Below are 26,595 nucleotides of genomic sequence, written 5' to 3'. Positions count from 1 at the left end.
ACAACAGGAGTTCCAGAAAATCAAGGAAAAGCCTGAACAAATAGAAACGTCTTAAGATGTTTCTTAAAGGAGTCAGTAGACTCCATCAAGCGCAAAGAGTTTCGTTGTGTTCATAACGTTGTTAAATCGAGGAAAAAAGTATCGAAACAAATGAGTGAGATTATGAATCAATTATAACTCATATGATTGAGGTTTTTTTTTATATGATAATTTAAGACAAACCAATAGAATGTATTAAAGGAAAACGTTCTCAAACAATATATTTTTTGTTTGACAATTAAAAAGACAATACGCAGAGTCATGAGAATAAAAATCTTTATTAGTGTTTTATGAAGTCTGCATAATATGTCACACGCCTGAGAAGCTTATGTCCGAAAAAAAAAAAAAATTGCTCTATTAATACCGCCCTCTACTGGTAAAACAACAGCGACAACTACTGTACTGACTGCTTTGCAAAAAAAGATTACTTTTAAATACTCACATACTGTACTACTATTATGTATATGTACGTCTGGTCCACTTCGGTATTTGTAAGGTTTCTTTTTTTCACATTCATATGTTGTAGGCCAAAGATAAAAAACAATGTAACACTGGACCCAACACATGACTCGTTTCCCCAAATCCACACGTCACTAGGTGCACTTGCAGTACAATCACTAGTGCCATGAGGTGAACACATTTACATCAAGAAGGGAGAAAACATGTTTACAGCCACATACCGACATTGAGGGCAGAAACTGAGTGAGTCCTGATGTATAGACTGTATTTTACAGACAAAGACAAATACAGACACGTAAACACTGAATGTCCCAGAGTGCAGGCACATTCACACTTCCTTTTTCGCTAAACGCTCTCCTACCACATTTCTTGTAACATCAGGAGAGCCAATAATTTTTGGTTAACCCTATCATAGGATACACGTCTTCATCTGGTTTTAGTTCAACTGTCTTCAAACACAAAAAAAACCACGATTAATGCCAAGGATATTTGGACCCTGAAACTATCAAAAACATCTCCTGAAATTTCGAACATCTTAAATTCACCTAATTCTTTGGAAAAACTAAGTAGGGAAAGTGAAATACTGAACTTGTGGGGCAGTGATTTGCAACTGAGCTGAAAACAGAAAACTGAGGACCGTGTCCTCTACACTTCAGTTTAGAAACATCTGTGGTCTTTGAAAATATTACTTTAATAAAAAGTGAACGACAAAAAGTTTAAGTATATTTATATAGAAAAATACATGAGAATACAAAAAAGTAGCAAAACAATGGGATATAGGCTAAAAACAGAATTAATTCATTGATACCTTCAATTTCTCCTGCCGAGACCTTAACGCTCCCCCTTCAAGACGCCCAGAATTCCCAGTGTCGAATAAAGGAGGAAAAAAAAAAGAGCAAACTAATTCTCTGGTCCCTGCCCAGCACTCTCTTGCACAGACCTTCTCACAGAACTCAGCCTCAGAGGGCTGTGCAGTGACAGGCCATCAAGAGATCTAAGGACACTAACAGTGCCATATAATGACAAAGACTCAAGCTACAGCCACATTGACTTCAGTTATTTCGGGCATGAATTCTTCTTCTTGACCCGACATTCCTATTTATTTAACTAGTGTGTCTTATAAAGACACACGAAAAAGCTTAAAGACGGTACGCCACGATGGCACTCTTTGATGTCACTTTAACCCAATTTAATAGTTTTCCCAGGGAGGAGAATGGCATAAATGTAGTCACAACTTCTCCTCTGGGAAAACAAAAAGATGGAGGCCAGTTTACTGGAGAAAAGTAAACTTTTGTTCAGAACAATGGTCAGTCAACCTGGACACAAATCATTTAGCGTTCCAGCTCGCATTACTCATACAAGCAATCTTCAATACTGAGAAAGTCTTCACAGATATTTTTGGTATATCTACTTCCTGGACTAAAACCAATATACATTTCATTTGTACCACAAATAGATCTAATATTAAGGATTTAGGGAAAGCAATTTAACAAGGTGCATGACGAAGATGAGAACAAAGTGCCAATTTTTTCTTTTTACTGAGAAATTCATGAGTGTGTGAGTGCAATAAGTGTAAGTGTTGTGTATTAAAGTTTAAAGAGGGATGTGGAACTTTCACCACAAACACTTTGAAGTATGTTACAGAAAATTCATTCTAAGGGTTTTCCATGATTCATGACTCACACGAAAAGAATTGAAAGATCCTTGTAATGGGCTGATTTTTTTTCTTTTCTTTTTGGGGTGAGGGTGGTCCAGTTTAGGACATACTCGAGCAGCGTGCAGACGGGGAACCCATCTGGGTCAGAACCTTGTCTAGCCACTGCAGCGGACCGTTCAAATGTAGCTCGATCCAGCAAGGAGTGCTCGTTACGGTCTGTCGCCTGGGAGGGAAAAGAAATATATGGAGGCTTTTAAGTTGTGGACATAAATGTAATAATTTGTTTGTTTAAAAAAACAACACATGAATGCTTGTAGAAAACACAAATGTTAAAAGAAGAATAAAAAGATGACACGTAAAAAGCAGTGTTGCCCTTATACCAATTAAAACATGTAACTAATGATCAACGCTGATACTCAACGATCAACACATATAACAAAGTCAGTCTTTTTAATGACTTGAGATCATCATTTAGTCACAAAGTGCTACATCAAAGGGCCACAATTGTCTCTGAATTTCAAAGATGAAACAACTGCTCTGCAGTGTCTACATTTATCTAGTGAGCAATCCAAGCACAAATCATTTCCTTTCAGGGGTCAGATAGGAGGATGCATTAATAGAACATTATAGCCACTTTTACACTTTAGGGGGCGTGGAGACACTGCAATCATGTATTGGAAAACAGTTTTGAGCTCTTCCTTGAGCTGCTTGGTCAGAATGAAGGATCATTTAAGGTCAGCTTAGACAGAATCAATTTGGGGGAAGAAGAAAACATAACTGAAGATGTACGGTAAATAACCAATGTTGTTACGTGTCCCCAATATGATATCCATTTACTTCTTTACATGTATAAGAGGTCATTAGTAGGTTGTTAAAACAAGAGTTCACATAATAGTTTGATAACACCATGCATTGATAGCCAGGTCAGCGCTCACCTGTACTCTGCTCCCCAGCCTTTGACGAAGCTCATGCGGATGGTACACATCCTAGTCAGTTGGTAGACGGCTTCAAAGCCCTGGTTTACAGACTGTGCGAGGAGAGCCGCAAACTCCTGGTTGTTGAAGATTTTTAAATTACATCCTGAGGAAGCAAAGATAAACTTGTTCAATGATCTGTTGGATGAAAACCTACCCAAACCCAAGCTTTATATCAAATAAAAAGATGCCGTTTTATTGATGACTACACAGAAATAAGAGCCAAAGTATGCAGTTGCATATTCAAAAAGCACAACTGTTGCCTTTACTTTTCATGTAAAAGATGAGAAATATAGGGTTGCTGTAATATAATCCGTTTGCTCTCACAGACAAAAACAACTGGTTTCTAACAATAAAAAAAAAAAATAGTAAGGTACTTATTATAGGGGTTTAACAAAATAAATAAATAAAAAGAATAAGGAAGAGCAGTAATCATTCATGATCCAGTTTACATGCACAAAGGTATTTCACAACCACAATGGAAAGATGACACTCGCCTCTTGCCATTAAAGTAAATAAATAGACGATAAAAAAAAAAAAGTTATGTTTTCTATATCTCACAAATGTTGCCAATTTATTAAGCACAAAAAAACCCACTAAAACTGAATTCCCTTGTAGGCTACTTATCATCAAGACCATCTAACTCTTATTGTCTAACAGTTCTAAAAACAAGCATATCCATTGTCCGGACATAATGGGTCAAAGGAGGAATTTGTTCAGTCCTTACCTGGTGGAATTTTACACACGGTTGCTGGATGCCAGCCGTATCGCTGGTTGCAATTTGGACTCTGAACAAAGATGGCACTATCACTCAGGCACTCTGCAAATACCTCACCGCCAATGTAGTAAAGTCTAACTCCCCTTCCTGTCATTGAAAAAAACAAGAAAATATCACCACAGATATTTTTAACTAGTATCATCTAATGGCAATATTGAAAACTCAGAATCTTGCCTATGTGCCTCCTAGTCATCTCCACAGTAGCATTCCTGTTGACATTAGAAAGCAGACCCAGGCAGAATCTTTCAGAGTTGGACGGGTCTGTGAATCCATCTACTGTCAGCGAGGGTTGGGAGGCGTGGAATGTCTCTCCCACACGCTGGTTGAGCTCGTAGTAAGCTATCGAGCACCAAAAGGCCGGCTCTGAGTAGGTAACTGGTTGCAGGTCTGTGAAAACAATAGACAGCTCAGTGGTGGTTTACATCACTAAAAGAATTTGGAGGATATGGAAACGGCTTCATATGCAATTGCAATCCAAATGTGTCAATTTCTTAATATAATCAACATAAGTAATACCTACTGGGTATTCTGTCTCCTGAATATGTCCCTCTTGGAAATGTTATGGTGTTTGTTTCTTTTCAGTTCTTTTTAAAACTTCATTTACATTTGGCCAGACTTACCCATGCTGTGATTAACAGGTGACAAGGTGCTGGGTGACAGCTCTGCTGGTGAACCTGAATGGAAAACACAGATAGATGTTCATATAGATGTCATATTATATATAATCGTATCTCTAGAGTTCAAAGATGCATGGAAATCAATGCATCAAATATGAAATACACTTATAAGAGCACAATCAAGGGTTAGATAAAACCTAAAAAGGTTCAATCACATTTGTATATATGGTGAAAAAGGGTCCTGGATGGTAAAGGAAGGAACTAGTCTAGTATACCTGTATCCATACTTTGATTCATCTGTTGATCACTAGCCTCTCCATCCTCACTGATGTAGCCTGGTGGTGGCGTTTCTATCGAAGGGAGGAATAGAGGGAAAAAAAACACAAAGCACTTAATATGCACTCTATAAATTATATGAAATGTGACTCATATAGGTTCGTTATGATGAAATGCCTGTGTAACACATTTCTCTGCATCTAAAAGAAGGCACAGATTAAAGATTTACCAACCTGGTATATAATTATTTGGAGGCTCAATTCCTGCAGGAAAGTTTGTATTCTCAGGTATGGAATGAGTATAGTCATCCAGAGGCGGCAGCTCAGTCAAGATTTCACATTGTCTTGGCACGAGAACTGGAGGCAGTACTACAGTTTGGAGGAAACAAAGAAGATTCAAATGGTTTAGTACATTTGCAACTTAATGGACAAACATGTTTGGTCTCACCTGGTGTCTCCACCCTCTGGTAGTGGTAGGGGTTGATGCAGACCTCATCCTTCTTCAGGTGGAATGCATACTCACAGGCCTCGATGGCGCGCAGCTCATGGTGGCTGTGAAGGTCCGGCCATCGCCACAAGCGGCAATAGATAACATGAGGAAGACCCTTCCTGTGGGAAACTTGCATTCTTCCATCTATGGATCTGAAGTGAGAAAATACAAAGCAAACATTAGCCAAGTACGCAAGCAAAGGGATCTAAAAAGACGTAGAATACAACATGTAAGATTAGGGTGGTCACCTGGTTTGGTCAGTGTAGCTGTATAGGCCTGATGAATCCCACTGTTCTATCGTATTTGGTGTACTCAGACCCCATATTTCAGAGCAATTGCTGTGCAGAGAGGGAAAAAAATAGAATAAACAATGATAAAATAGGTCATGGTACAACTCGTCATCTTTAAATAAGTGTAAAAAGTTCTACAAGAGACTTATAATATATTTTGTTTTGATTTAGAAAATTTAAAAGATTTGTTTCCCAGATGGACTTCAGAAAACTATAATGCAAACAGAAAACAAAAATGGTGGTGAAACCATACATCATTCCACAAAGTGGGAAGTTCTTTACCACAGTTGTGTATGTAGGGATAAATCTGGCATCATTTAAATAAACATTGAACACAATAGAACCAAACAACAATATATCAAATTAAATATTGAAAAACACAATAAAAAGCACTGACAGACAAGGGGAAAGAATGAGTGGTTGCCTCAGAATAACAGGATAATAACAACATTCCTACATCTAGAATGCCGCAAAAAAAACATGCACTACTTTGAATGGAGTGTGGGCAGAAAATTACAATACACTGATTCACAAAAGGCAGGAAACCCACTTTTGTTTACCAATGATGGAGACGCATTGTTCTTCACTTTTACAAAGACTTTCAAAAATCACAAATATCTGTTATATAATAATTTCAAGTTACATACAAAACCACCATTGATCTGCACATGGTGTGTTTAAGCCATTATAAATATTTATTGACATTTAGTAAATCTTTCCGCATTTTAGTGCTAGTCATCAATGAACCATTTGAATTTTTTGCAATTTTGAATGTGAACCAAAAAATAACGTTTTAAAATGATACTGTATAAAGGTTTTGATCTAAAAAAAACTTTTACTTTTACACATTAGAATTAAAGTCATCTTAAATTATTTTTAATTATCTTTTTTTGACTAATCAGTAATTGTAAAATGTATTACATTTATTACAGAATTCCTGCATTGATAACAAACAAGCAAAGACCTGATACTCTTGTATAAAATAATATATATCATTTAAATAGCTTAACGTATTATTATAATGGGAGCAACAAAAAGGCACCAGCAGAAAGTCATGAAAAGGAAATAGACAGTATATAAATCCAGATAGCATACCTCGGGATAGTGACACACTTGGTGTTGCAGTTTTGTGTTGTTATAGCTTTTTCCAGTTCATCTAGCTGACCGGTCTTTTTCAGCTTCTTCACCAAGCTCTTGACAGCTTTCTCGCACCACTTCTCCTCCTGACCATTTTGGTCTCCACCACCTGCTCCACCAGGTCCATTATTTGACTTCTTCCAGCCCAGCAGCCTCTTCACCACAGGAGGAGTGAATGGCAGGATGGAGGACATTTTTCTTCTGGCCAGGTAGTCAGACGACCAACAACACTATACAAGCTTCTTGCTCGATTCCTGTCACAACGTTGAAATTCAGAGGGAACCAGGAGCAAAGTGTGGGCCCTCCCTCTGTTAGGGCCCCTCAACTGACCAGTGGTTAGGCCAGTAAAGGCAGGATTTCAGATAATCAGAACCTTGTGGGAGAAAAAAACATTAGAATTATTAACAGTACAGAGCAGATATTTAACTAAAAGGTCATGTTGTGCAGATATTCGAAAGGATGTCAAGCCCGTGTGCTGGTCAATTACTCCTTTTAAGACTTTTTGAATGTTAGGCAAAGAGATTCAAGACAGATAGATACACGTTGTTATATTTCATTGAGCACTTGTATATTTAAAAAGGCAACAGTCACTTTAAGCATTTGTTTTCTGTAGATATGTTTCAGTCCATTAGACATTAAATCTTCCATTTCCTTGTCAACGTTGAATACTTTGAGAAGGCGATGTTACATTATCCAAGTCAGCTTTGCTGAAAAGTTACGCAAAGTGCTGCTGCTATTCAAAAACTACAGTTTTAACACATCTATTATTTATGAGCGAATGGACCAGTCCAAATTGCGAACGACCAGATCTGGCCTGTTGGCCACAAGTTGAATAGCATTGGTACAGAGTGAAACATCAATAAAAAGAACCTGCTAAAATACGTTTTCTCATGAGGACAGGAGTATGATAATACACTGTGCCCATGTTAGAACTTTGAAGGTTTGTTGTTGTGATGTGACAGAGCTAACCACAACAGAACTCTCACGTCTCTGTCATTGGATATATCTCGACCCAAACATACAGAAAATCAAATTCAATTGTGTAAATAGTAATAGTAACGCGCACAGTGATTCATGTTTGGAAAATAAATCAAAACTCTAGCAGTGTTCTAGTGATAGTGAGGGTTAGGAGTATTAGGTGACAGGCCTCTGCTAACACCAACTGGCTCACGAAGGCCGGTGTTGCTACCTAGTAGATGCCTATTTGAGTAGATACCCAACTTAACATTTTAGTCATGGAAAAAACGTGAAAAACGCATGCATGCCAGGTAAAAAAAACAACATTGCCAAATATAAACAGGTAGCTTTGTAGCTAGGCCTCCATTTGGCACGGCCAGCTAACGTTAGCACACCTCAGCTAGCTTGTTATCAAAAATCCTTTTGTTGTGATCCATGGATGCGCAACAGTCAAGTCCACTTATCACAAGAACACCAAAGACAATGTTATAAACACACTAAAACACGGCATAGGCTTGGGCGCCTTTATAAAAGCTGACAGTATGCGAACGTTCGTTTTAATACTATAAAGACGATGGTGCAAAAATGAGTTAGCATCGAGGACGAACTCTTCCAAAACTCCAGCTCCCGCTTGTTCTCGGACACTAAACAAAACGACGCAAAAGTCGAAAACCATGGCTGGATAGTTCGGATAGTTACCCCAAGATGTTGCGTTCCCGAAAGTCCAGCGTAAACTCGCAGCTCCTGTGGCAGAAGTACGAGCGTGAAAACAGTCGAGCAAAGTGAGGTCCTGCTAATGTTGTTGACGAGGGTTCGGGCTCCACTCCAAGTGCTGCTGCTGGACCCAGTGAGCAGGAGTCGGTGGACCGGGGCGACACTGCTCTGAACACCCCTCAATAAACGGCCATTTAAAGATGCGATTGCGATTTATTAAGCGTTAATGGTTTATTAACACCATCACCACTAATTTACAGATACATATACAGGATTAGAATAATTATTTGTGATAAACCCAAATAAATAAAAGGCTCAGGTTTGGGACCCTGAAAATAAACTCCAAAGAAACAAAAATACATTAAAAAATCAATATCTTAAAAGTGCACGGGAGAAGCCACGCCCCCTCCTCAGGTGTTTAATTAGGTGCTATTCTGAGCACCTGTTACCTATATTAACACGTGGGCGGACTGTGGACACGTTTAGTTCATTTTATTTTATCCCTGCCATGGATATATGTCTTCTTCTTCTTCTGCTGATATGGAGTTTTTCAAGGTGTTTACAAGGTGAGACAAAATATATTTGTCTAACATATACTATTTCTTTTAAATGTTGTACTTTTTCGCCAACTTGTAGTTGGTGCCGGTCCTATGAGGTGTGGCCGAACCTCAAAGCCGTGCAGGGATGGATCAGAGTGCGTGTTCTTAACTCATGTCTGTGATGGGGAACCGGATTGTGAAGATGGCTCTGATGAAGAGGACTGTGAAACAAAATGCACTGAAGGTAGAGTCCCAAGTCTGGGTGTTTGGTTTTATGGGCATTTCCCAAACAAGCTCTGAGTTGTATTTTGCTTTTCACATACTGACAGAACAGTTCCAATGCTCTCATGGGAAAAAGTGCATAGGGAATGATCAGGTCTGTGACGGTGTTCCGGACTGTCAGGACCGGTCGGATGAACTGAATTGCGTAAAACGCACTGAAGGATGTGTTCACTATTGCGACGACAACAGCCGTTGTTTGCCTGAAATATTTCTGTGTGACGGTGAGAAAGACTGTTCTGATGGCACGGATGAGGACAAGTGTGGTAGGTGTTAAGTTTTTGAAATCTGGGACTACATTGTGGTCATTGTGTGAACCGTTTGCACATCTTGTTTGACTTGCGCTCCAGAGAAGGAAGAAGAGACTCGTCCAACCACTCCGCCTCCTGTTTTAACATTGACTACACCTGTGAAATGTCCCCGAAACTCCAAACACTGCAAAGACAAATTGGAATGCGTTTTCTACATCCATGTGTGTGATGGGGAAGCTGACTGCAAAGATGGCTCGGATGAAGAGGAATGCTCAACGGCTTGTGAATCTGGTACAAACGTGTTCTACACTTAAGTGTTAAAGATGTGCATCTCAAAAATGTCTTTCTTGGGCGGGACCCACTCTTTTGTGACAGGAAGGTAAACTTTGCAAATATTAAACCGTATTTAAAAATGTGAGTTTACTATGCTTTATGTTCTCTTTAAAATTGCACAACAACCCTCAAGGAAAATGATTAAAGAAAAATCCATTTTAAAGTTAAAGTGACTTGATTAAACTTTTTTTTTTAACTGATTTAACTTTATTTTAGATTTATTCCCTGACCAACATCAGGATCGAATCCCCTACACATTTGACGAGTCTTGAATCCTAGTTAAGAGTCTAAAAAAGATTGTGCTTTTAAGCATCTCCATGTGACTTTTTCCTCAACAGGCCAGTTCCAGTGTGCCCATGGTATGAAGTGCATTGAGCAGAGCCAGCTTTGTGACGGTGTCTTGCACTGCCAGGATCACTCTGATGAACTGGATTGTGCAGTTCAAATGGAAGACTGTGCTCATCAATGTGATGGGAAAAGTCGCTGCCTCCCGAAAAGCTTCCTGTGTGACGGAGAGGGAGATTGTCTTGATGGAAGTGACGAAGCCAACTGTGGTATGAAATTTTTTTTGTGCTCCATCTTATTGTGAACATTGCGTAATATCACTTCAACCGTGTCTGCAGAGTTCAAGGTCTGCAGCGCTAATCAGTTCAAGTGTACCACTGGTCAGTGTGTGTCTGCTGCCATGCGCTGTGACGGTCACACAGACTGTGTGGACCACTCTGATGAGAAGAACTGTATCGAGGCACCAGTCTGTGACATGATGCTGAGCTGCCCTCAGAGCAAAGAATGTCTCCTGCAAGAGTGGATGTGTGATGGCGAGCCAGATTGCAGAGATGGCACAGATGAAAAGGTTGAGTATTACATTTTGCTTGTAATACTACCTTCCTAACCAGACCGCTGTTCAACTGTACTAAGAAATTTGCTTTCAGAATTGCTCTGTGTCTTTGCTGAACTGTGGCGACTACCAGTGGATGTGCAATTCTAAGTCTCAGTGCGTCTCCTCATCCTGGAGGTGTGATGGCATGAAAGACTGTGAAGATGGAAGTGATGAAATGAAATGTAAGTAGCTCTACTCTGGAAAACCACTGCTTTTTATGCAGTATTTTGTCAAAAAAAAATACCATGGAATGTCACACGAAGTAAAATAAAAACAATGTTCCTTTCCTTAGGTGGTGTTGTGAGCTGCCTGCCTCACCAGTTTATGTGTGGTAGTCAGGAATGTCTGGAGCCAGCCCTGGTGTGTAACGGCATCACCAACTGTGCTGATGGTTCTGATGAGGAGGGAAAGTGCCAACGCTCCTGCACTGAGGTGGATCTGAGCTGCTCTCAAAGTTGCTACAGTACACCACAGGGGCCTGTAAGAATATTAACTAAAACTAAAACGATGCTGAAATGTATAATAAAGTACGCAAATGGTTGTTTTCCAGCGTTGTGGCTGTGCGCCAGGGTTCCGGCTTCTGGAGAATGGCAAGACGTGTGTTGATATTGACGAGTGTGAAGGCTATAACCGTGTGTGTAGTCAGCTGTGCACAAACTCTGCTGGGTCATACCAGTGTGACTGCCACCCAGGTTTTGTTATGGAAGCTGATGGACATCACTGCAAAATCACAGGTGAGATTCTGAAAAAAAAAAGTACAGGTATTTTGTTGTGCAATAAAGTAGTATGCTCTTGGTACAGGTCAGCATCCTCCACCCGTCTTGAACGGTCTTATAGTCAAACCTACAGTACCCCCTTAATGTTCTTATTTTAAAACTTTGCTCCTTTTCTTGCACCTCATAAATTTCATCTCCAACATTATGTTCAATGAATGAGGGTTATTGTCCGGCCAATAAATGGGTTCTAACTGAATTACAATAGAGAAGTTTGGCATAAAGCATTTGACTGCATGTCTAGTTTGGTGGATAAAACTTCATGAAACCTTTGAGAAATTGCGGTCCCAGTCGCCACACTAGCCCACAGAAGAACAAAAGGAAAAAACCTGTTCAGATTAATCAGATCGAAGAGATGAAAAATGACTTTAATAAAAAAAATGAATAATGTTAGTAGTTTATAAAACGGTCTAAGTTGTTTAACGAATCCATGTACATTACACCTTAAATGACTTGAATGCTATTAAATTGCTAAGAAAGTACATCTATTTTAAACCTCAATAAAACATGAATTTAGAATTAAATTAATGAAGTAATATTGTGGGACATTCTGGACATGAAGGGAATTGGTAATCTATTTTGTTAATACAACAAAAGGGTTTTTATTAAATACATGCATTATATACTTTCCATTATATTTTGGGATCTTGTGTAATTATACCTTAAATTAAATCTGTGTTAATGGCAATGTATTACATTGGGATTATTTATAATTTTCCTTGCAGTGTTATTAGAAAATATTTTACCCAAGCAAGATAAACGCCCTAAATGGCTAATTCTAGCTTCAACTAGCAGTCTCCCTGGGTTTGAAAGACCATTGTTTATGAGGTTGCAGCATCCTTTGGGAATACACTTTCCCCGTCTGTAGCCCTTGCATGCACAGGAGTTCTGTGACAATAATGCAGAGGTCTTGGTATGTGTGCTCCATTAGATGTACCCTTCTTGTTGGTGTCTGTCCAAACGGACCTCTTCGTCCTGGGTATAAGGAGCAGCTCGCTAGATATCATCTCGACCTCTGCCCGTAACGCAGTCCTCACTGTGGATTATGATTTCACTGAGCAGAAACTGTTTTGGGCCTGTTTGGAAACCTCCGTTATTGGTTGGTCTTCAATGGACAACAAGACTCAAGGGGTGCTAGTAGAAGGTAGGTTGAACATGACAATCTAGATTATTTAAAATGCATTTCACTCTTCCTGTATTTGGTCTTTTGTGGGCACACAGGTGTTCGAGCTGATTCCATAGCTGTGGACTGGTTGGGGAGAAATGTGTACTGGATTGATGGTGTAATCAGCCAAATTGTTGCAGTCAGACTAATCCCAACCACTGCAAAAATGCGAGACCTAACTGTAATTCTTGATGAAGACCTGGACCAGCCTCGTTCACTGGCACTGGCACCAGAAGCGGGGTATATGTGCACCAAGTAACTGAGATTGAGAATATTGAGAATAAACTTGTTTATTTTCTCTTCCTACCAAGTCTTATGTTTTGGTCCGAGATTGGTAATGCAGTCAAGATTGAACGAGCAGGAATGGACGGGTCTGAGAGGAAGGCACTAGTAACTTCAAGCCTTGGATGGCCAGGGGGCATTGCTGTGGACCCAATTTCTGAGAGGATCTTCTGGACTGACGAAAGGTTTAAAGCAATTGGCTCTGCAACCTTCGATGGAGAAGACATTCTAGTAAGTACCTTATTTAATTTGGGATATATTTTAATTGGAGAAAGTAACAATTCTTAACTTAAATAAGATAGATAGATAGATATAAATAAACATTAAGGGCGTAGTTGGGATGAGCTACAGCAATGAGGGAATCGGCAGTATATATTTTTTTTTTTGGGGGGGGGGGGAGTAACGTATTTTTGAAATTCAGTTAAATTGAGCAAGTTAAAATGGTCAATCACCTAAAATGTCTATTGCTCCCGTATCCTCGTTTTAGAGTAGAACTTTGAATATTCTAAGCGCCACAAATGATAATGTGAGACTTGGTGTTTCAGATTCTGCAGATGAGGTCAACCAAAAACCCGTTTGCTCTTGTTGTGCTGGATGACACACTCTACTGGTCGGATACCAAGAGAAGAGTTGTACAAGCTGCTCATAAAATAACTGGCAAAAATCATAGAGTCCTCTTGAAAAGGCCCAGGCAACCCTTTGGAGTCAAGGCAAGTGAAAATCTTAAATAATGAAATGTTAAAACCGGCTTTAAATGGATAACTTGCATGAATGATCCATTTTGTTGTCACACTCTTATTTGATTACTTATTTATGGCTTTTTTTCCCCCTGTAGATCATACACCCAATCATCCAGCAGGGTTCTGTTAGTCCTTGTGAAATGATGTCATGCTCTCACATGTGCGTGTTGGCACCAGGCCTCAAAGGAATCTGCAAGTGTCCGGCTGGCCTCTTACTGGCTGAAGATGGTTTAACCTGCTCCACTCCTGTTGATTCTGCCTTCCTGTTGATGCTTTCTCCTTCCACTGTCACTCAGGTAAAGCACTCACTGCTATTTTTTTCTTTTTTAATAGTTTTTCATAAAGCAATTGGTTAAAACGATGCCTAATTATGCAAGATGACTACGAGTGTTGGTTTTGCATCAATACCAAAACCAAATTGCTGCTTTATTAAAAAAAGAATAAAAAAAAAAAAGTTTTGGGTAAAAAAACTATACAATTTACATCGGCAAAGTTGCAGTAAAAAGAGGATTCTTATCATTTCCATCAGTCTTAATGTGTTACAATCTCTTCTAAACTCTGCAGATCTACCTGCAGACATGGCACCAGACCTCGGTCCTGAAGGGCTGGCCTGAACACATTGCCCTCCAGATCCCAAATGTCAATGAAGCAGCCATCTTGGACTATCGCATGCAGGACCACACACTGTTTTTAACAGATGCTGGCACAACTGGGCTGAGTTCTTTCAAGCTGAACGACTTGGAGCTGACTTTCCATGGTCACATCCTCAAACTCTTGGGTGATGGCATCAGTGCAATGGCTGTGGACTGGGTAACGCTGAACATTTACTGGAGCAGCAACAAGCAAAACAGACTGCAGGTCACTGATGGGACTCATGCATACATGGCAGTTTTGATAAAGGAGGAGCTCACCAAAGTTGATTCCATCGCCCTGCACCCTCCCAGTGGTAGACTCTGCTTTAACAACCTTGGTCTAACAGGGCTAGGATCTGAAGCAACTGTGGAATGTGCCAACATGGATGGCTCAGAGAGGAAAGTTGTGTGGAAGGATGCAGTTCAGCCCACATCGCTCATCTTCTCCGATGAGGGGGATTCTATTTACTGGGCTGACACAAGTAGGACATTAACCCATTTTGTCTGATCTTAAATTCTTGCTTTTAAATAATTATTTGCTTATTTTCATGGTTTCTATTTTAAGTCTTTATCTTGATCAGTTTGGCGATTTCAAGTTTCCAGGATTTAGTTGATTTTACTTTGATGTATACTTACTCAAAGTATAACTTTCAGATTTGGAAGTAATTTGCTCCGTCCAGCTTGATGGATCCAGATTCAAAGAACTGAAGGTTGGTAAAGGTCTGTCTGCTGTCGCTCTAAGCGGGGACCGCCTGATCTGGATAACTGTAGATGGTATGATGCATACTTCTATAGTAGACAATGCAGCTGTAATCTGTAAATTACCTGGTATGTGATTTTTGAACACCCATGTCTGTGAACTCCTAGAAAAGACCCAACTCTGGTATGTGGATGAGCAGCAGCAGAATAGGCTGTGGTTTGAGGTTGGATCAGAAGTGACTGGATTGAAAGCGTTCAGCAAATCCAGCCAGTCTGGTATGTCTATGGCCAGTAAGTTTTTGTAAGGATCGTCATGACGAGTATCCCTTTTCTAGGTACTAATCGGTGTGAGAAAAACAATGGCGACTGTCAACATTTGTGTCTGGCTGTACCAGGAGGACGGACATGCAAGTGCGCTCATGAATTTGTCCTTCAGAATGATACACACTGTGCACCAGAGCAGCATTGTCCAGCTGGTAAAAGATCTTGTCTGGATGAGCACACGTGCCTTTTGATGGAACAGTTTTGTAATGGTCATGTAGACTGTCCGGACCACTCGGATGAAAACTGTAAGTTGGTTCCATGCCTCATGAATCGCACATAAACTGTTTTGCTGAAACGTCTGTTCTCTTTAGGTGTTAACACAAGGCCCTCGAGTGAAGCAGCGTTTCCATTTACCACCAAGTCCCTCGGCTCAACGACATCGCCGCCATTGAGCGAGGGACCAGAGCTGGACACCGGCCACGATGACGGTCGCATGTTCTTAAACCTAGATGCTCAGACCTGTAGTGAAAGCCGCTGCAGTGGTCAGGGACTGTGTGAAGAGGATGGAAATGGAGACCTGACCTGCACCTGTTCATTTGGATACAGTGGGGATTCCTGTCAGGATGGATTCCTGGAAACACTACAGCTTCCCCTTGTGTATGGCTCTGCTGGTCTCTGTGGAGCTGTGGTGCTCATTATCTTGCTGGTAGTGGTGGTCGTACGAAAGAGAGGCTCCAGCACAAGGTTTTTATCAAGCACTTTAACAAATAATTTCTCTAACCTTGTTCACGGGAGTCCTTGGGATATGGGAAAATTGTTAAGGTGAAAATGGCAATTTTTAAAATGTATTTGCCTTTTAAAGATGAATTTGAAAAAAATTAAATTAAATCTTACTAGCTGAAATGGACAGATTGGCATATTTGCATTCAATCTCTTTACTTTTTTTGTGACAGAAGAGTTGGACCCGGAATCAAAGAAACCAGTATGACTAATCTTGAAAATACAGCAGAGAATGCCGGCATGCCTACCTCGGAGAATGTGCAACGGATGGAGGTAAAGGTACAGCTGCAAACAATTCTTCCTGATCATCAATATAGCCTTGTCTTTGTTTTACTAATGTAAACGTAGCAACTTTTTGTAAGGACTCTATAGTAGACAGATAAACCAATTGCATTTAGCATTGACATTGATAAGCTTGTCAATTAATTTTAAAGCATCAAAATCTGATTCGAGTCTTGGAAGATGCGACAAGATTGACTTTTACTGTTCATATTTCAAATAAAAAAAACCCCATGGTATATGAAGAGAAAGGGGTTTTGTGTAATTTGTTTTAAAAAGAAGTTTTAAAGACCTGAATCTAATCTCAAATTTCTTTACAGGAGCCACGGTCATCTGTGCATTAAATTAATGCTTTATGTATTTGTTTTTTAATAAAGGAAACTGACATCATCCTGGTTGATCACTGTGGTACATTTTAACATTGAACAGTTTGCTTGCCCTGGTTAAATTGTGAGGCTTTTCTGCTGAAAGTTTGTTTCTAGTCACCAATGCGCCTTAGAGTTTAGGACTGGCTCTCTGATAAATCAATAGAGTTCTGGACAAATGTTAAAAATGATGTACTAAAAAATGCATGTCTATCAGGTCAAAATATACACTAATCTTTATCCAATTTAAAACAAAATTGAACACCAGACAGAACATTTACTGCAAATGACTCCTAGGTTGGACTTGTCATTTTTGAAGTTGGTGTGATTAAAAAAAAAAAAAAAAAAAAAAGGCAATGTTGCTTGTTTGGAAGAGTAAGAAAAAACAAAAAAACATTACAATCTAGCACATTTTAATACTGATTGTCATCCTCACATGCATTATGTACTGTACATAAAGATCACTTTGACCTTGAACCCACAATAAGTTCATCAAGCTGTAGAATGGCAAGTTATTTGCATCTATTAAATGACATTGTGTTGACTAAATAAGTTGATGTAGACCTTAAAGGACAAATGCCTTTAATCCAAAGACGGTGACTCTGGTTGATTTTCAGGTTCGTTATCAGTTTCCGACTCGCTCTCAATTGCCAGCTCTGCTTCCTGGGTGTCTTGTAGTTCTTGTTGCAGGATCAGTCCACCATCCTGTGCCGTATTATAGGAGCCACAACTTTTGCATTTCATTCCCAAAACGTGAAAAGGCACATTGCAACGAGCCTGACAGTCATTGCATATGATCTGTAGCAGGAAAAAATGATTGAAAAAATTTGAATAATCAATGACGAATAACTGATTAATAACTGCATTACGTTGACTGTAGCGCCTTGGTACACAGCCGGCATTGGAGTTTGAGTGATCTCTTCATCTATCAGACCCCACTGGTCCTCCATGTTGCAGACAGAATGCTTACAAAGGGGACAGCGATACACACTGGAAGCGATAAGGATGAGCGTTTAAAAACAAACATGAAATTTATATTTTTTACAAATTTGTATATCATGACCTAAAATTAAACTTACCCAGTCCTGACCATTTGTTTAAAACAGGTCCTGGGCAAATAAAATGACAATTTAATACAAACAAATGCTGCAAAATGAATATTTGTATCTTATTTCACAACACTTGCATATTATAGATGTGCTTACTTGTGTAGAAGATGTCCACATGGAAGGACCAGCGCTCCAATTCTAGAAGTGTGAATATCCTGAATTTCAAACAGATGTATGAGGGCAAGCAGTTTGATATCCATGAGTCCAAATGAAATGCTAGCTTACCTCCATACAAACTGGGCAGTTCTGCCTTGAGACATTCTCAACACACTGAAGCACAAGTTTAAAAAAATTAAACATTTTTATATTTTCTTAGTCTTAAATCATTCATTAAAAATTAAAATTCACCTTATGATTTCCCTGGAGATCAAGGCCTAAACAAAGGTTGCATTTCTCACAATGAAAATATTTTTCTTTGGGTCCAATCCTAAAAAAAAAAAAGATTATACCATGGACAAAAAGAAATGAAGGCATACAATTAAAAAATAAAGATCCATTATTATGTTTTTACTTGATTCAATTCAGTAAAATACCTGCAAATGCCACACGATATACAGTGATACTGTTTTTTGTCCTTGTCAAACAAGTGACAAATATCACAGTAATATTCTCCAAACTGGGTCTGGCACTGCTGACAATTCTGCTGCGCCTGGAAGAAGAAGAATTGAATGTTACTATGTTCTGAAACAAAACGGTTTGTGACGCATGTTCCCATTACCTGTTGTACTGTAAGACACTCGGAACATTGCACCTCTTTCACTTTGAAGCGATCCATTTCATGGGTTTCTTCTGCATCGTGGCACAGGCGACACACATATAGTTTACCACAACACGGAGCCTGTAACATAAAGATGACAAAAGTCCATGAAGCGACCGTTTGATATATTACACGATGGTTATTTTTTTCCACATGATTTTCAGGCGGGCACAGGACAACTTCTGACTCTCGATTTAAGTATATATGAAACACAAGCACACTCTTATCATGATAATATAAATGTAAACGCTGTTTATTAGCATATTGAGAATTATAAACGTACTTTCAAAAGACAGCTCCGTCGGTAATGCTCGCAACCAGGAGGAGAAGCCATCGTTGTTTTGGTTGTATATTGTAATCATTATATAGCGCCATCGTCTGTTCTGGAGTAGTACGACCATTTTTCTCCATTTTATACATTGCCCTGATCTGAAACGTAAAGTGGTGAGATGCATAAATAAATAAAAAACCTAAAACTCAAGTTTTAATATGCACATAATAAACAATAAAAACTCCAAAAAAGTGAATAGGAAGCAACATTGATTCTTTAAATAGTATTAGCGAGCTTGTACCAACAAGTGCGCCGCTAGTGTAGTGGTATCATGCAAGATTCCCATTCTTGCGACCCGGGTTCGATTCCCGGGCGGCGCACATTTTTCTCAAATCTGAAGTTGTTGTCAGTTCTTTTGTTTCACGTTTGACAAACATTCTTCTTTTTTTTTTTTTACTAATCATTAAAATTCCCAAATTTTTCAAAAACAAGTATGCAAACAAAAAAACTACATCACAATATAGGGAAACTATAATGTTTCCATCTGGTCAAGAAAAAGTCTTACGTCATGTCTGTGGTCTTTCATGACGTTTTTATTGTTGCTTCAAATACAGGTATATATATATTTTTTCATCTTGTGTGTATTGTAAAATTTACTCAATAGAAAACTAACCACATGGAAAAAAAAACAAAGAGTATGAACATTTTTCACCAGTTTGCATTTTTTGTTCCATCTATTCTTTTTCTTGAGCCTGTCATCACACGAGCCGCCATACAGATGTGGAGACACATCAGTCTGTGGTGAAGAAGGCGCGCTTGATTTGTTCTCCCGTACAGCGCGCAGGTGAACGGCTGGCGACGCTCCTCCGCCATCTTCAACTTCCTATTGTTTGCATCAGACTGTCTGCCGTGTGTATGTAAGTGGACTCGGCTTGAGTTGTAGCCTCACACCGTCACCGTAAGGCTGGTTCATCGCGGTGTGGTTCGAGCTCGAGGCAGAGTAGTTGCATGTTTGTGAATTAAGGACTTCTCTGCCACTCAAAACAGCGATGATGGACGACGAGCAGCCCCGAACCTTGTGAGTACGAGCGGCCTTGTCTGTGTCGTGGAACAGGCAGCTGTACACTGTAGCTGCGGCGACATGTTTCCATGACTCGTGTCGGTCAAATACGCGATCGCTTGTTTTTTATAAATAAACTTTGATACATCTTTACGTTTGAATTTGAAACACGTGTATCAATAGGAATTATTCGTAGTCGTATTGTGTCGGTGTGGAAATGAAACTGAGCAGCAAGCTAACGGTAGTTGCAATTAGCTCAACACCAAAGACGATGTTATAACTTAGTAAAGGCTGTAAAACTCTCTTTGAATATGTGTCACTTTCCATTACGCCTGCAAAACAAATTTAAACGCCAACTTGCTTATCGGTATGTTATAAATGTCTTTATTTTGGTTACTCTAGCAATGGGCCCCATTGTAGCGACTAGCTAGTAGCCACGTCAACGATCCAGCCGCACTGAGATCTCCCTCACAAACAATCCTGTTTTTTTTTTTTTTAGGTTTTAGTCGAACTGTTACCAATGTAGTCCGTTTATAGTGTGATGATATTTATACTCGAATAAGAAGACGGCGAATGAGGTATTGTTATTAGCAGCGACCTTAGCCTTTGTTTGTTTGCCACTTCCTGTTCCATGTTTAACTCCTGCCATGTGTACCCTTTCATTCAGGTATGTGGGTAACCTGTCCAGAGACGTGACCGAACCCCTCATCCTTCAAGTCTTCGCACAAATAGGACCCTGCAAAAGTTGTAAAATGATAGTAGATGTAAGTATGAGGTTAATCAGCATACCATTTTGTCTGGAAAAATCGGAAGGATTTTGTTTACATCAGTTCATATACATGTATAAATGGATGAAGCAGTTGGTTCCACAGTTTACTAAAATGCGACCCCATTTCTTATCATTTAACAGACTGCAGGTAATGATCCGTACTGCTTTGTGGAGTTCTATGACCACAGACACGCTGCTGCCTCATTGGCAGCTATGAATGGAAGGAAAATAATGGGTAAGGTAAGCTATCGTATCTACAGGGTGAGTGGGCATGGGAGGGTTTGGGCAAAGTCATAATTGTTCTCCATAAAGAACTATTTGTTAGCTATTGTTTTTGTGAGTGAAATCACTTGAATCTTGGTGGCTGGAACTTGTTCACCTGGTCTGTGCTTGTTCACAGGATGCCAGCTTAACAAAACAAATTATCGTGTTAATTGTATTCTCAATAAAAGGCATTAATAATAGTGAAGCCAATGAATGACTTCACCAAGCGTGTGCTGGCAATGGGATGAGTAACTAGGAAGCTAAGACGGGCTGACTTGCTGTGTAAACGTATGAAAAATGTACAAAATCGGAGCGCCTAAGAGAATCAGTTTATCAGTTCAATCTAAGCAACATCCTTATTTATCCCTCACTTAAAGTTATAAAAGAGTTTGCGCTATCTTGAATTAGAAATATTTTCCCCCATTTAATTTAATATTACTTGTAGGTTTTTTCATCAACCAAGCCCACGTTGTTCCAAGTGTTTTTAACAATGTTTTTCTAATTAAGTCAAACTAAAATAATTAGTATTTTGAATGAGCTTTTATACTGTATGTGATGTAAACATACCCCACCTGGTTTGTCTTTTCTTTGCATCTCTTCAGGAAGTCAAAGTCAACTGGGCCACAACGCCAACTAGTCAGAAAAAAGACACAAGCAGTAAGTAGAGGAATTAAATCTCTTGAATTTATTCTCTAATTCCATTTATTATTTTGTTGTGTATATTCATGCATACATGGTTTGTTCGTTAACAGATCACTTTCACGTGTTTGTCGGAGACCTGAGCCCAGAAATAACCACAGAAGATGTCAAAGTTGCCTTTGGTCCTTTTGGTAGGATATCGTAAGTGTCTTTTCAAGAATTACAAGTTTAATGAAAGGCCCTTTGGAACAGGTTTAACAGGTTCCACCCCACTATAATGAGCTGGCTCTTACTCGCATGGATGAAAGGCCTGCTCTGATTATTGTCAAGTTGTTCCTGCCTTCCTATAGTGTTCTTAAAAGCCATTCATTACATTACAATTCACTTGGAATAAACAAAATGTTTGATCAACAGTCTTTGTGTCTCTGATGGATCAGGTAGTTTCAGTTGTCTGGATTCTACAGAAAAGTCATTTTTCACTTGAACCCTATTTTGCAGTTGAGGGTTTGAAGGCCCCCTTTAGTCCTAAAATGTCATATTGTCAATTTCCATTTAATGTTATCCTGTTTTATTCGCAGAGATGCCCGCGTGGTGAAAGATTTGGCGACGGGGAAATCCAAAGGTTATGGCTTTGTCTCTTTCTTCAACAAGTGGGTAAGTAAACAGCATCTCAACATTTTCGCCATAACAAGCATCTATCTTGAATCCATGTCAACCGTGTCACTGATGTATATTTCTGACCTATATTGTAATTGTCTGATCAAATGGGTGTTGACACAATCAATCGTCAAACTAAATCTGCCATGTTGCAAGTCTAGGTATCTCACCAAGGCCAAATTATCTCAACCCTTTTCCTAGATAACAATTTACCTTTTATACCTTAAGCAATTGGATAAGATGTCACCAACAAGACAATGTATAGAGACATGGCTGATACTTACCAATTGTTTTGGTCATAGGATGCTGAGAACGCCATCCAGCAGATGGGCGGCCAGTGGTTAGGAGGTCGACAGATTCGAACAAACTGGGCCACAAGAAAGCCCCCCGTCCCAAAGACGAGCTATGAAAGTAAGACCACAAACTGAAGTCATTATATTGGTGTGTCAACTGTCTTTCTAAGTGAGCTTTCATCCTTCTCATGCAGGCAATTCTAAGCACCTTTCATTCGAAGATGTCATGAGCCAGTCCAGTCCCTGCAACTGCACCGTGTACTGTGGTGGAGTCAGTTCGGGCCTGACGGGTCAGAATCGTGCTTCTTCTTTTGTTTGTGCCTGAATCATTTCACATGTTTTTTTTTAGTTCCTAACTTAATTATCTTCAATATTTTTTGTCAACTCTCAAAACATTTTCCATCATCTTTACAGAGCAACTGATGAGACAGACGTTCTCCCCGTTTGGACAAATTATGGAAATTCGAGTTTTTCCAGACAAAGGCTATTCTTTTGTGAGGTAAGTTGAATGTTTTTGATCGTCACACTTTAAGGTTTAAACCTTTTTATTCAATGTTTCTCTTGTCTTCAGGTTTAACTCCCACGAGTCAGCGGCTCATGCTATTGTGTCTGTGAACGGCTCAGCGATAGAGGGTCACATGGTCAAGTGCTACTGGGGCAAAGAGACGCCCGACATGATGAACCCAGTGCAGCAGATGCCAGTGCCCCAGGTAAGAATAGTGATCTATTAATCCCACAAGACGGATCATCATATGACAAATGTTTGTTCTCCTGTATGTTTGTTCAATATGTCTTTCATTTTTGGAGAACATTACATAATAGAAAACGTGTAGAAATCCAAGCCTTGGATGTCGGCTTGAAGAGTAAAGAAGTTATGTGTGTATGACTAGATGGTGGAGTCTTTCTGTTCTCCAAACAAATCCATTTTCAGCTGTGGACCACAATGATCTGCAGATGTGTTGAGTCATGGTCCATGTACTTGCATGGTTCTTATAGAGTTGGTTTCAGACAATATTAACAATACAGAACCATTGGGACACGCTTTAGCTGTGAGGTTTGATTTCAGACAAAACATTTGATCTTCTAGTCTGAATTCAGCTTTGTGTGTTTGTGTCACGTTGTTTGTCATGTTTCTGACCTGTGTTGTGTGTGTTTGACCAGCAGCAGAACAAGGTCAGCTTCCCTGCAGCTCAGCCATATGGCCAGTGGGGTCAATGGTACAGCAACGGTCCACAGATCAACCAGTATGTTCCCAACGGGTGGCAGGTGCCCACATATGGCGTCTATAGCCAGGCCTGGAACCAGCAGGGCTTCAAGTAAGTAGCACTGGGCTTCCTCTTCGGTCTGGACCAGGGCAGCCACACCATGATCCCCCAAACCCTGCCACCCACCCCTCACTCAGTCATCTTGAGAGAGAAAAAGAACTTGCTCAACAAAAGCTTTTTAGTTTCATAAGTGACTTTTGTTCCCCTTGACTATTTGCCTTCGTCCATAACGATACCTGCCAAACATGGTGTACATCTATGGAGAGATGTGGATGGAGCAAAACCTTTCAGTCTTTGTCTAGAATTCATGTTTTACATGTATGTTTGCCCATTTTTTATTTTGTCATTCTTTTCATGACCTGACTGTTACTTCTGTTTGTGAGTGGCAGTCATGTTTCCTTTTAGAATCATCACCTGATTTTGACCTTTTTTTGTGCAACAAAGAGAAATAAATGAATGGCCGCAAGCTGAAGCTCTCTGTCAGAGTAATTTGGAATTCAGGGAAAAGTTTTGGCGATGGTTTGAAATGAGTGTGGTCAAGTGTTGAGCTATTCATGCAGTGCTAGGTCGGTGTTTTTAACTTGGGAGGGTGGAGTAGTTTGCATCACTGCTTAACATCTCACTCTGTCTTCTAGCCAAAAATACATCATCAGTACTTGAACTCTTAACCCACCTCCCTCACCTCTGTTCAGACTCTCATTCTCCCTGTTCTGTGCAAATCCTTGTAGTTCTATTTTAAATTGTCCTCTGACTCTTTCACCTTGTCTCCTCTAACCTGCAGCCGTGTCTCCTCTCTCTCTTTCTCTCTCTCTCTCTCTACTCCTTGTTTTTGCAGTCACTTACCGGCCAGTGCTGGCTGGACTGGCATGAGCGCCATCAGTAACGGTGGGGTTATGGAGCCCTCACAGGGATTGAATGGCAGTATGCTAGCCAACCAGCCGGGTATGGGAGCCGCAGGATACCCCACGCACTGATAAGCAAGCGGCCGCTTGATTGGTCAAACTTCAGCCCCACGGGGCTTTTACAACGCCTCCAATTGTGGATGGACTGAGACTTTAACTGGGATGTGAAGCCTGACGGAAAGGTTGATGTCTATAGGGATGTAAATGGGGTTTGTTTGAGGTGACAAGTGCTAGAGAGGAGTCCTTTGATCCACTCGCCTGTGGCAAGCAGGACTGGCATGAATCAGGGTCTTACCATTTTCAGTTGTAAATTATTCTAAAACTGAAGGAGAAACTTTTCTTTTTTCCTTCCTGAGTTTTACGACCGGCTTCCATTTCCACGTCCTTCCACTCTTGGCCACAATACGTTTTTTTTTATTTTTTATTATTAAACAAACTGAAGCTACAAAGAATCTTTTTGAGGGCTGGAGAACTTCTTTAATTACATAAAATAATCAAATGCAGGGATTGTTGCCACTGATGTTTCTGTTTAAGGGCAGACAAATATTGCACAGTTATTTCCTTAAATTCAACAAGCAAGAGTTTTTTCCCCTTCCATGTGACGCCTCAAAACTTTTTATCCACGTGTAAATAATCATCTAAAGTCATGTAAGTAAAACGCAACTGTTAACTGTGGGTGCTTGCTTTTTTCTTTTGCTTTTCAAACCGCAGTTAAAGACTTGTACGTAGCCGAGTGGCACACTGCGATTCTTCCATACAGGGCAAGATCACACGAGTAACCGCTAATAATAATAAAGGGCAAATACGATGGACAGTTTTTCTTTACTCATCCATTGAAACAGTGTTTTCTATTCGATAGTTGAGTGGACTCTACTCTCTCTCACTCGCTGCTTTTTTGTTGCCAGATGAACAAGAGGCCTACATTGTTGCTGTTGCCTTATAGAGCTGGTTTCTTTTAGAGACTTTGAGAATTAGGCAGTGCCTACCAACAAGTTGACAACGTTTTGTTTAGAGAGGCGTTTGCCCTGACTTCTACTGTATTCAATGTTCTTGCTTTGTCCAATTAAATCCTGATGCACACGGACCAAGTGTGCTGACCTTTTATAATAAAGTGGCTACTGGAAACTCCAATGAAATCTTCATGCTTGATTATTTAACTTTTGTTCAACTACCACAAAGCTTTTGTTCAGATTCATGTACAACTGTTGGAAGGTCTTTTTCAGTATATTCAGTTCAGTTTATTTTAAAAGTTTCTTTCCAGAGTCTTCATTTCAACAACTTCCTGCAAAAACATCCTGCATCGACTTGGCAGCTAATATATTGGTTAAAAACCTTTCATTTTAAAATGTGAATTAGTTTATTCCTTCAAAGTCATTCTTTTAGTGATACTCAGAGACGGCAGCAAACCTTTACGGGAGCCAGTGTCTCAAGCATGCAAGTTGATATTCAATTTCCATTGTTGGTAGTTTTAACATTAGCGATGTAAGTGTTGTGAACACTTATTTAAACGGAAACTAATCTAAATTACATCTTTTAAATCATTTTTATTCAAGTTTTTGTTTTTTAATTATTATTTTCGGTCTGAAGTCGCTGGTACTTTACAATAAATCGTTAATGTTTTATTTCTCCCAAATTTCTTTGAAAATCATTTCCCATTTTTCTGATTTAATGTTTGATATGCTTTCGTGTTTTCTTTTTCATTTTCATTGTTTAATAGTTCATCATCCCACCCTGTTATTATTGATTTGAAAGGGAAACACTTTCATTATGTTGCGTCATACCTGCAGTAGCGACAGGTGTCATCTGATGGCGTGTTCTCGCTCTGGATGATGTACCAGCCTGATAAATTACAATACTCGGTCAACTTAAAGTACAAAAAAAGGGTCACTATTTTGTGGGAACACACAAACCGTATTAGTATTAAAAATGCAAATATATTCCGATAAACCAAAATCGAAGCA

General features: G+C 39.6%; 4 protein-coding genes and 1 non-coding gene across 7 annotated transcripts; 3 read left to right on the top strand and 2 right to left on the bottom strand.

The window, feature by feature from the left end:
- Positions 1-298: 298 nt before the first annotated feature.
- Positions 299-8,511, bottom strand: LOC148088374 (SMAD family member 2). 2 transcript variants are annotated; one of them, XM_087797055.1, is made up of 11 exons: positions 8,373-8,511; positions 6,675-7,089; positions 5,538-5,627; positions 5,248-5,441; positions 5,034-5,168; positions 4,800-4,874; positions 4,528-4,581; positions 4,082-4,294; positions 3,857-3,994; positions 3,091-3,235; positions 299-2,378 (listed from the first exon to the last, which is right to left on the bottom strand). In XM_087797055.1, the coding sequence occupies exons 2-11, from the start codon at positions 6,908-6,910 to the stop codon at positions 2,255-2,257; spliced, it is 1,404 nt and encodes a 467-aa protein (XP_087653181.1). In that variant the 5' UTR covers positions 6,911-7,089; positions 8,373-8,511; the 3' UTR covers positions 299-2,254. The 2 variants fall into 2 exon arrangements, with proteins under 2 accessions (XP_087653181.1, XP_087653190.1); XM_087797064.1 differs by having other exon boundaries at positions 4,812-4,874.
- Positions 8,512-9,037: 526 nt separating this feature from the next.
- On the top strand, positions 9,038-16,627 carry lrp13a (low-density lipoprotein receptor related-protein 13 a). Its single transcript, XM_087783718.1, has 20 exons — positions 9,038-9,170; positions 9,256-9,471; positions 9,556-9,747; positions 10,128-10,343; positions 10,413-10,642; positions 10,722-10,851; positions 10,962-11,149; positions 11,220-11,403; positions 12,374-12,586; positions 12,664-12,847; positions 12,919-13,120; positions 13,435-13,599; positions 13,725-13,925; positions 14,194-14,743; positions 14,916-15,035; positions 15,129-15,236; positions 15,296-15,529; positions 15,596-15,968; positions 16,178-16,277; positions 16,604-16,627. Exons 1-20 carry the CDS (start codon positions 9,038-9,040, stop codon positions 16,625-16,627), a joined length of 3,963 nt encoding a protein of 1,320 aa, XP_087639844.1.
- Positions 16,628-17,044: 417 nt separating this feature from the next.
- Positions 17,045-18,867, bottom strand: rchy1 (ring finger and CHY zinc finger domain containing 1). The gene is made up of 9 exons (XM_087806507.1): positions 18,798-18,867; positions 18,476-18,595; positions 18,291-18,406; positions 18,106-18,184; positions 17,983-18,027; positions 17,854-17,912; positions 17,728-17,757; positions 17,518-17,638; positions 17,045-17,446 (listed from the first exon to the last, which is right to left on the bottom strand). Exons 1-9 carry the CDS (start codon positions 18,846-18,848, stop codon positions 17,231-17,233), a joined length of 837 nt encoding a protein of 278 aa, XP_087662633.1. The 5' UTR covers positions 18,849-18,867; the 3' UTR covers positions 17,045-17,230.
- A 227-nt stretch (positions 18,868-19,094) lies between these two features.
- On the top strand, positions 19,095-19,165 carry trnag-ccc (transfer RNA glycine (anticodon CCC)). The gene has a single exon. It is a non-coding gene; the product is annotated as a tRNA-Gly (tRNA).
- A 458-nt stretch (positions 19,166-19,623) lies between these two features.
- On the top strand, positions 19,624-25,770 carry LOC148088370 (cytotoxic granule associated RNA binding protein TIA1-like). 2 transcript variants are annotated; one of them, XM_087797035.1, is made up of 12 exons: positions 19,624-19,863; positions 20,513-20,609; positions 20,756-20,854; positions 21,481-21,535; positions 21,631-21,718; positions 22,096-22,171; positions 22,477-22,585; positions 22,662-22,757; positions 22,882-22,966; positions 23,039-23,177; positions 23,629-23,783; positions 24,568-25,770. In XM_087797035.1, exons 1-12 carry the CDS (start codon positions 19,835-19,837, stop codon positions 24,704-24,706), a joined length of 1,167 nt encoding a protein of 388 aa, XP_087653161.1. In that variant the 5' UTR covers positions 19,624-19,834; the 3' UTR covers positions 24,707-25,770. The 2 variants fall into 2 exon arrangements, with proteins under 2 accessions (XP_087653161.1, XP_087653170.1); XM_087797044.1 differs by having other exon boundaries at positions 19,625-19,863; positions 23,632-23,783.
- The last annotated feature ends 825 nt before the right edge of the window (positions 25,771-26,595 follow it).

The sequence above is a fragment of the Callionymus lyra genome, chromosome 1 (genome assembly GCF_982586985.1).
Source record: "Callionymus lyra chromosome 1, fCalLyr1.hap1.1, whole genome shotgun sequence".
In the NCBI taxonomy this organism is placed as follows: Eukaryota; Metazoa; Chordata; class Actinopteri; order Syngnathiformes; family Callionymidae; genus Callionymus; species Callionymus lyra.
Note: the sequence above shows the minus strand (reverse complement) of the source record. Positions and strands in the feature narration are given on the sequence as shown.

Bases quoted from the DNA above. Each gene is read 5' to 3' on its own strand.
- LOC148088374 (XM_087797055.1), bottom strand. From the start codon at position 6,910: ATGTCCTCCATCCTGCCATTCACTCCTCCTGTGGTGAAGAGGCTGCTG. The intron at 5,628-6,674 runs GTATGCTATCTG...CTCTCTGCACAG, and splicing joins AAGTGTGTCACTATCCCGAG to CAATTGCTCTGAAATATGGG. The intron at 2,379-3,090 runs GTGAGCGCTGAC...TTTCCCTCCCAG, and splicing joins GGCTGGGGAGCAGAGTACAG to GCGACAGACCGTAACGAGCA.
- lrp13a (XM_087783718.1), top strand. From the start codon at position 9,038: ATGAGGTGTGGCCGAACCTCAAAGCCGTGCAGGGATGGATCAGAGTGC. The intron at 9,748-10,127 runs GTACAAACGTGT...TTTCCTCAACAG, and splicing joins CTCAACGGCTTGTGAATCTG to GCCAGTTCCAGTGTGCCCAT. The intron at 15,036-15,128 runs GTATGATGCATA...GTGAACTCCTAG, and splicing joins GATCTGGATAACTGTAGATG to AAAAGACCCAACTCTGGTAT.
- rchy1 (XM_087806507.1), bottom strand. From the start codon at position 18,848: ATGGCTTCTCCTCCTGGTTGCGAGCATTACCGACGGAGCTGTCTTTTG. The intron at 18,596-18,797 runs GTACGTTTATAA...TTTATGTTACAG, and splicing joins GACGGAGCTGTCTTTTGAAA to GCTCCGTGTTGTGGTAAACT. The intron at 18,185-18,290 runs GTATTTTACTGA...TTTTTTTTTTAG, and splicing joins ATATCGTGTGGCATTTGCAG to GATTGGACCCAAAGAAAAAT.
- LOC148088370 (XM_087797035.1), top strand. From the start codon at position 19,835: ATGATGGACGACGAGCAGCCCCGAACCTT. The intron at 20,610-20,755 runs GTAAGTATGAGG...ATCATTTAACAG, and splicing joins GTTGTAAAATGATAGTAGAT to ACTGCAGGTAATGATCCGTA. The intron at 22,967-23,038 runs GTAAGTTGAATG...TCTTGTCTTCAG, and splicing joins AAAGGCTATTCTTTTGTGAG to GTTTAACTCCCACGAGTCAG.